The 9467-nt window shown below is 39.2% G+C and overlaps 1 protein-coding gene across 1 annotated transcript in view; it reads left to right on the forward strand.

Annotated features, from left to right (window-relative positions):
• The window catches only part of LOC109824128, a 7079-nt gene continuing 3635 nt past the window's right edge, over positions 6024 to 9467 (forward strand). Inside the window, exons 1-4 of the mRNA XM_020390656.1 lie at positions 6024 to 6588; positions 7125 to 7251; positions 7360 to 7442; positions 7954 to 8195. Coding sequence (XP_020246245.1) covers positions 6199 to 6588; positions 7125 to 7251; positions 7360 to 7442; positions 7954 to 8195 — 842 coding nt within the window. The 5' untranslated portion in view covers positions 6024 to 6198. The remainder of the gene's footprint in view (positions 6589 to 7124; positions 7252 to 7359; positions 7443 to 7953; positions 8196 to 9467) is intronic.

Raw genomic sequence — 9467 nt, forward strand, 5'->3', positions numbered from 1 at the left:
CCGTCTCTGTTTCGTCATCTCAAACCCTAGCAGGGATTCAACGGATTGAGGCGGAGCTTTCAGCTTCGATCATCTCGTGTGATCCCTGCTCCCTAATATTCTGAAAGAAGATTCTTTGCTAACGCTTCAAGCGAGGTTAAGCTTAATTATGTTGTTTTTCATGATTTTTAAGCTCATTTAAGGCTCTGCTCCTTATGGTTTTGATGTTGATATGATCTTTATGTGATCTTGATCGCAGACTGATCTGCCGTTGGTTGGGAATCCGGCGCGGGGTTTCGAGGCCGAAGCAGTTTTTGATCACGAGTTCATCGAGGTGACCTCTGATAGATTATTATGTTGATCTTATGAATTTTTTATATTTCCTTTGATTGTCAATTTTCAATTTGACTTTTAGATAATACATCTTGCTAAAATTATAAAAAATTTATTGTCCTGCAGATGAGTGAGTATAGTTTCTTTTGGGACAAATTTTTAAAAACACCACTTTTTCAAAATTAAATAGCAAAAACGACCGTTTGTTCAAAAAAATAGCAAAATCGACCCTTTTCAGAGGAAAATGGTCGATTTCGCTGTGGCGGGGGCCCTAGGAGTGGGTAGTGGTGGGTCGGGGAAAGAGGCGAACGGCGGATCGGGCGGTGCAGCCGCGGAGGGAGGTCAGGGTCGGTCGGAGGCAGGCAGAGGCGATGCGGGGAGAGCCATGAGTAAGTCCACCGTCTGACGGGGGATGGCGGCGGCTTCCTTGCCTCGGCCGATGACGTAGTGCCCGAGGAGGAGGCGGTATGGAGAGAGGTGTAAGGGCCCGGATCGGTGGCCGCCGTGTGAGTGATGGAGCCTGGGAAGGAGGTCGTGGACGATGGGAAGGGCAAGGAGAAAGCCTCCGCCGACGCGGGGGGGGATGAGAGAGAAGGAGAACAAGGAAAAAGTGAGGGTATCGCGTGGTTTCGGGAATGGTGTGTGAGACCTGGCGCGGAAGGACGGTGGTCAGAAGACCGGCCGGAGCGGGAGGGGAAAGGTTCGTCTCTCTAAGCGAGGAGCGGCGAGGGTTAGCTTCATTTGCAAGAGTGTCGCGTGGCCTACCCACTTACCTATGCCTTATGAAGCAAGCGGTGACGACAGACTATGATCTGGAACACAGAGTGCCCCAGAGCGCCTTTTGCATGCTTTAAAAGCCTAAGCTGCACTACAGCCCACCATTTTGTTGTGACTATGCGGGTGGAGTTCACGAGCGCATGAGAGAGAGAGGGTTGGTGGGGTCGGTTTTGCTTACACAAGAGAGAGGGGGTTGGTGGGCGTCAGTTTTGCTTATTTTTTTTATCAGGGAGTCGATTTTGATTAATTAAAAAAGGTGTTTTTAAAAATTTGTCCTTTCAACATATATACATATAAAAATGACAAACGCAAGCTAGTCGAAAAAGTATCCTTTTTAATTAATTTTTTAACATTTGACCTTATTTGGAAACTTGAAGTTGTTGAAAACAGAGTGAAGAATAATGGCATCGGTAGTAATTTATCACAGTTCAAACGCTTGGTGTCAGTATCTACTATTCAAGTGAGACATGTTAGCTTGACGTGGTTAATGATGACCAAATCAACCACTGTTTCTCTATTGAGAGAATGGTGGAGAACGTGAATCATGAGTGGTTGAGAGAAAATCTCTCATGGGGGCGGATCTGAGGGGTAGAGATGATGGGTTAAGCCCCTATATAAGGAGGATAATTCTCCTTGAGAAATTGCAACGAAAACAAAAGCAAAACCACCTACCCATTACCGGAGCCCCTCAGAAATATCAGTTCTTCTTCCTCTTTGCTTCTCAGAGTCCAATCACAAGCCCCAATCTCTTATGTAAAGTATAAAAAATTCTCCAATGACCCAAAATATGGGACTAAGGGGACATGTGAGGTGTCCCCCTCCTATTACATAATGAGCTGACCATCATTAATGATGACCACCTCATTATACAGTAGAAGGGGGACACCTCACATGTCCCTCCTGTTGGTTCCATATTTTGGATTCCTGTAGCAAAGCTCGTAAAATATTTATCGGTAACATTCCAATAACGGAAGAATCTGTATATAATGAAACTAATAGTACATTGTCACTATCTTTCAGCAGTTATGAAGATTGTCAATTTGTTTGCTCTCCCGAAATATAATATTCTAAACTTCCTTATTAACATCTTTTTGTATGTGGGCGGTGATGATTTTTCTTTTCTTTCTCGCTAAACGAAAATTCTAGAAATGTTGGACGATAATCGTCAACGTCCTCCAGTATTTGCAATTGTTTTCCATATTTTTATTTACAAACTACCAACAGATATGTTTACTGAACATAGGCCAAGCTCTCTGATTATATCGGGAAGAAGTTTGTTATTCTATTCTTCTATACAATGGATTTTACATTTGTTTGCTTTGCCCTACCGGAAAATTTCCAGCCTCATGACTTATGGATGCGAAGAGTCAAGAATAAGTTGAATGCAGGTTTTGGTTGAAATGTAAGGCACTGAATTCCGTCTTTTTCAAATCTTTTCTGTCAAAAACATCTGCAATACTACAAAATTGTTTCGCAACGAGTTAGTGTAAAATTCCAGATTTGTTTGCTGAATTTTTTATTTTTCTGTTGTATTCTGTGAAGAAAATTTGCATTAACCCGAAACAACTTTGAATATCAAGTGAGGCAAATATTTCTTTAAGAAAAATGTTTCACGCCTCAGAATTTCTGTCACCTTTATAATTTTTCTAACATGAATCGCATTTCGCCAAATGCTGAAATATGTCATAAGACATACTGGGGACTGTGGAAGAGTGAAGGAGCAATTTTGGAACATACTGTCCTCATCGGGTGAAAAAAAAAAAAATTAGCTTTCTGAGTTTCTGTTGATCTTTTTGTGCAAGGTGGTGTTACTACAATTTATTGATGATAAAATAAGAACTGAATTTATAATCAATAAATTCTTATTGATGTAAATAGCTAAGAATTAGTAATACCTTTTATAAACGCATCGTTTGTATATTCTAAAGAGCAGCAAAAAGGGCAGCTTTCCCGGGTTGTTAACTAACCGCATTAACTTCCACTTAGTACTTTACTTTAAAAGATAATCACAAATTTAATCACGTCTCTGCTGTTTCTGATAAATCCACTCCATTTAAATCAACTGCTCATTACACACGTCTGGTTCACTGGTGAGTGGACATTCAAAAGAAAGAGTGAAGTTATATAATTTTGTCCCGCACCTTCCACCTGGCACGTGACCAGAATCCAGCTGGTTCGCCCACCTGACCCAACCTTCCAACTGCCTCACGTGCCAAATCAGCTGTTCTCCGCAGCACAGAAACACGCCGTGTTCTCTTACCCGTCATCAAATCGAAGAACCACCTACCGTGTCTAGTGTTTTTCACTAGACACCTGATCGTACTCCGTTACGTTCACCCGCAGGGAAAGTTTAAGCCACGCCTTATCCGCTTCGCTTCAACCGAATTAATCAGAACCCAGCAGGAGCGAACGAGCGGATCCGCGAGTGAGCGGAAACAAGGAGTCGTTATAAAAGAGATAAAATAATAGAAAGGCAATAATTTTGTTGCTATTTTATTTTATTTTTTCGTCTGATTAAAGGCTGCGATGGGAATTGCTAAAAATGAGAAAATTCCAAAACCTTTAAACCCTTTAAAGCAACGAACCCAGAGAGAGAGAGAGAGAGAGAGAGATCGATTCAAAAAGAAAGCAGAGGAGAGGGGGAACAACCCTAGCTTTCTACATTTTACGCGAGCAATGCGAGTTCATCAAAGTCTTGAAGAGATCAGGCGATTCGATTCTTGAAGTAAGTCGATTTCACTTGATCGTATTCGATTCAATTTGATATTGTTGTTTCTAGGGTTTAGATCGTTGTTCCTGTTATTTTATTTTTTTTGAACTTACTATGAGATGAAGAATGATGTTGCATTGCACGTAGAGGATTAATTTTTTCAATAGTAAATTTGTTTTTAATTGAACTTATTGTTGATTAAAAGGGAGCACTGTCTGCTCTTTTTAATGGTTTTTGGTGTTTCTTTTTTTTAAAATTTAATTTAGAGGTTTTAGGTATTTGTTGCGAAAATACTCTGTTCTTCCTTTAATGTTCAGTTTTTAGGCACTGCTATGAAACTGATTCAATGGCAAAGTTTCCGTTCAAATACATGTAATATATTGATATTTCACTGTTGTTTTCTTTTTCTTTCTTTTTTTTTTGGATTTTTTTGTCATGTTTCAATGTTTTGTCTGTAGAATGTGAACTTTTGCAGGATTTGTTGGTAGGCCTACGGAATTCAATAAAGATGGTGAATCAGCAGAGGACTAACGGGGCCTTCAATGGCTCCTTCTTGTGTCTTAACTTGGGTACTCCTCAGCAGACACAACCCAGAATCCGTCGAATACCCATGAAATTAACAATGGCTTCGAAGATGTCTCTAGTTCAGCTGCAGAGGGTTCCATTTCGACATCAGAAACTAGCAGAAGCAAAAGGGGTTCTGGAGAGGAGGAAGATCCCGATTGGGTGCCAGAGAAAAAAGCAAGAAGATGCAGTGATTCAGCCAGTAGAACAGCTAAACCAAAGCCAGCACACTCAGTCAGTTCAAACCCTCCTCAAATTTCACTGGGAGCTTTGAGTGGGATGCTTAATTCAAGCTCAGGACCGCCACCTCCGCATCTTATGAGCCTTTTGGGTCTCTTTGGTTGGAAGGTGCTGCTTCAACCTGGCAAAAGCGAGTATGTTTACGTATCTCCTGTTGGGCTTCCTTACTATTCCCTTCCGAAAGCCTTTGAGACCTTTCTACAAGGCACTTCTAAATATAGTGGGAAGGCTAGTGTCTTGTCCCGGCATTTGGAGAACAGCTCTCTTGGCGGTGCGTTAGTTCAAAGAGCAGCTGTTTCTAGTAGCTATCTAGGGTCAGGGAGAGAAAATGGTGCTAATGTTATCACAAAGAAACAGAGAGGTAGAAGAAAGAAGAATTCTAATTTTTTCAAGAACATCGGACCCATTAAAGATATTGAGGAACAAGTTCAACAGAAAGGTGATCAATTAAAAGAAAACGAAGAAAAATCCTTGCAAAAGACAGATAGATTCGTGTGTAAAGAAGCAAACCAAGCATCTTCTTTGTGCATGGTCAGTGGGAGAACAAAGGGGCATGCAGAAGATAGATGTTTGAGTAATGATGAACTTAACCCAGCAGCTTGTAGTGCTAGTTTACCTAACAGGGATTCTTTCTGCAATGGGATTTCTGGAGTAAGGAGGTCACGAACGAGTGGGAGGCATGGTCCATTAGATAACAAAATGAATGTACTGTCTGGATCTGGTGTTTGCGTAGACAGATCAAAGGCTGAGCAAATTCCTACTTCACATAGGGAAAACCTGATGAAAGAAACACCCAAATCCTGTAAAATAGGCAGAGATTTGAATAATGAATTCATAAATTCAGATTTCAGCAGTATGGGTGTCATGAGAAATGGTAAAAGCAGCAAGAGGTCTGTTGTCAAGGGCAGACGATCAGTTGGGCTAAGGAGATCTACGCGCCTAAACAAGAATAATGATGCGTTTGAAAGAAACCTGGACTCAGAGAGGCAGAGAGAAACAAGTTTTTTGGTTAATGCTAAATATGTGACCAGGACAAATGTTAGAAAAGAAGAGGCGTTGAGGGAGAAATCTGATTGCAGCAACAGCGATGAAAGTTCACAAGATAAAACCCAAAGATCAGAGTCCGGCAGTGCTCTCTATTCAAGCGAATCCAATGACAATAATATGCATGGATGTGGAACCACACGAATAAGGAGATCTACACGTATCAATGGGAAACATGTTCCTGTGGATGATGATTCCGATGTAGAAGTTGGGTTTGAAGATTACTTTTTATATCCTGCAGAATTGGGAGTGCACATATTGGAAAAGAAGGAGAAGGAAAATACGACGACTTCATGTGAAAATGCTGCATCAGATGACATTCTAAAGCAGTACAATATGAACAGTTCTTGCCTGAAGTCGAGGTTCGAGATGTCTCTGAGAAAGGCTTTCTATCATTTGCTGCTGAAGGGAGGCTGGTTGATGGAGGAATTTTTAACAAAAAAAGGAAGAAAAATAGGAGAGGTGGTTGTGGCCTTACTGTTAGGAGAGGCAAGGATGACCATCAAGAGGCAATCGTATCCCAGACAAAGATTAACATATTATCTTGGTTAATGGATTCTGGAACTCTGAATGAAAATGAAAGGATTTATTATATCACAAAGAACAATACAGAAAACACCTCTGGTTTTCTAACTAGAAAGGGAATTTGGTGCAATTGCCGTAAGAAGCTAGTTTCATTGTCAAACTTTGTAGCTCATGCTGGTGGAGAACTTCAACAGTCTTGGGGTAACATTTTCCTATTGTCAGGAAAGACGCTTCTGTTGTGCCTGAAAGAGGCTTGGGAGAAGGAAAAGGTACAGAAGAAAGTTGGGTTTCAGACTGTGGGAGTTGGTGATCCCGATCCTAGCGATGATACATGTGGTATTTGTGCTGATGGTGGTCACTTAATATGCTGTGACAGCTGTCCTTCAACCTTTCACCAGACCTGTTTGATGCTCAAGGTACTGAAATATAAGCTTCTCTTTGTATACTTTTCATACTTCGATGCACATTTAGATGTCCTGCTTCACAGTACTAAATTTGTTTTAAGCATGTGAATGGTTCACAGAGAAGGTTAGATCCAATGATCAAAGTTACGATTAAACAATTTAAGGATCCTCAAGAAATGTGTACTTTTGACCTGGCCTTTGGCCCTTCAAGGATGAATACCTGCACTATAATACTATGGGCCTCGTTCGTAAAATTAAAGTTAACACTGTCTTGCTGAATTTTGGCCAACTGTGCTGTTCCTCTGATATACATTTTGTAGAAGCCATGCTGTATGGTCATAACATTTTACTAGTGCTTCTAAGGTTTTCTTCATTTATCTGAGATGTGGCTTATATTGCACTTTCTCATTGGTCATTAGAACTAGAATTCTAAAATTTATGTTAAATTTCAGACCCCAAATGCTGTTACTCTCAAATCGCTTTTATTTCTATTTCGTATATACTTTGAAATCCAACTTAAGTTTTGTAACCTACTCATTTTCTCTCAGACCCTTCCAGAGGGCAGTTGGTACTGTCCATATTGCATATGCACATTCTGTAAGGCGCTTGTGCATGGATTGGACATGCCCCTTGAAACTCAGAATTTGCTATCGTGCAGGCAATGTTCACGCAAATGTAAGTAACTAAGTATATTACTTGTTACTTGCTTTTGCTTTATTCTATATACTGCACAGCTCAACGTAGGTGATTGCTTATAGATTTGCTTGCATGAATCTTCTGCAGATCATAAAAATTGTGCCTGGGGAAACAGCATGCACATGATGGGTCCAGTTCCATCTTCTTTCTGTGGGAAGAATTGCCAAAAGGTTATTTTTTAGCCTCTGGATGACCGTTTACATTATTTTACATGTTTACTTTGGTTGTTCAAAGAAAAAAACATTTTAAAATGACCTTGATTAACTGTCAAATGTATCAATTACCATATTCGTCAAATTCCATCTTGAATACTCCTTTCTATAAAATTTGTTTCCCCTTACTGACTTGTTACTCTATCTAATATCCTGTAGAACTGGGAGTAGCAGAGTTAAAGGCTATTTTCTTTGATTCATTAGTATGTTTGTATGACTATCAGCTTGACAGATCTATGAAGCTATGCATGTCTGTGCATTCAATCAAGAGTTCATTCTATAATTATTTGATAATGATATTAATTGCAGTACATTCTAGTAATCTAGTTCCTTTTCAAGGTTCATTGTTCTTTTTTTATCAAATTGCAGCTAATTCTGGTATAGTTCCATCTTTTTTTGTCGCTTATTGTCTCTGAAAAGATTTAACTTTTGTGCGCAGAGTTTTATCCTGAATGTTTGAATCTTACAGGTGGCTGTGAAACTACTGGATATGCTTGGTATCACAAATTCTACAGAGGATGGATTTTCTTGGACTATATTGAAGCATTTTGATAAAGATTCAGGGATCATGTCTGACCAGAGGTTTTCCTTTATTATGGAATCTAATGTAAAACTCTCCATGGCTCTCTCAGTGCTGAATGAGTGTTTTGTTCCTCTAATAGATCAAAGGACAGGTGTGGACATGATAAGTCAAGCAGTTTACAATTGTGGGTACGCTTCATCACTATCTATCCGTACCAGCAATCTGAAAAACTTGCTTTAAGTCTGTCCTTGTGGTCCTGCCTCAAGATTTAATAAGTTGTCCCTTTATATTCTGTGTGACTATATATGTTCTCTTGCCCTACCTTCTGTTCATTAATATTCTAGGTTTTAATTTTTTCTATATATTTCTATTAATCTATAGGTAATCCTGAAAAAAAATAACATTAGTCAACGCTCTCTAGTATGGGATTAATTACTACCACCAATTGATTGTACCTTATTGCGCCCTTTACAAGTTCCTCATCTTGATACCCGAATCCTTCAAACACGAGTTAGAATATTTCAGTTGTGAATGATGACACGCAAAGCCTTCTATTTAACTATTAGTCAAAAGAATTGGTTAGTGGTTTGGGGTCCTCAATAATCAAAATCAACTTGATACCCGAATCCTTCAAACACGAGTTAGAACATTTCAGTTGTGAATGATGACACACAAAGCCTTCTATTTAACTATTAGTCAAAAAAATTGGTTAGTGGTTTGGGGTCCTCAATAATCAAAATCAAGGTTGTTTTTCCAGCAGAACTTAAATAGTTAAGAAATTTCAATTATCTACCACATTCACTATTGTGACACTCAAAGTTTTTTTAGCATAAATACATCAATGTCAAATATTAATTTATGGTCATGTACATGTTATATCTTGTGTGTTCGCTTGTGTAGGGCTTGTCAGCCAAATCCTTAGCATAATCTCATAATACTTGAGATAACATAAGCCCGTCTGGGATAAAGGAACTGGTAACAAACGACAAAACTCACACACTAACATAGCTGGACCAACCTATAAGTCATCTCATACGAGCAATAACAAACAAGGGTTCAATAACCCTGATGAACTATATTTTTGCGTGGTTAAATCATGATGGGATCACCTTTTGGAGAAAAAAATGTAAAACATAAGGCCACAATTACTCCTATTTTGGTTTCTGATATGATTCAAGAATATGCATGATGGCGTTGTTCTTTCTTGTACTCACTCCACCTGTTAAAAGTAAATGGTCTATTTCTGCAACACTCATCGGTCTTCATTTCTACCAATGACTAGAAGTGGTTCCTTGCAGAAGAAAAAGAAGTGATTGTAAAATTTCTCCTGATAGTTGTCGATAAAAGATACCTCCTATGCTGGATCTTATCTACAAGATGGAAAGTGTGTGAAGTCATAGTTTATTTAATCAATTCAATCTTGGTTTTGAGTGATTAACTATTATTGACCGCATACTTCT

Source organism: Asparagus officinalis, chromosome 9, assembly GCF_001876935.1.
Source record: "Asparagus officinalis chromosome 9, Aspof.V1, whole genome shotgun sequence".
Classification (NCBI taxonomy): domain Eukaryota; kingdom Viridiplantae; phylum Streptophyta; class Magnoliopsida; order Asparagales; family Asparagaceae; genus Asparagus; species Asparagus officinalis.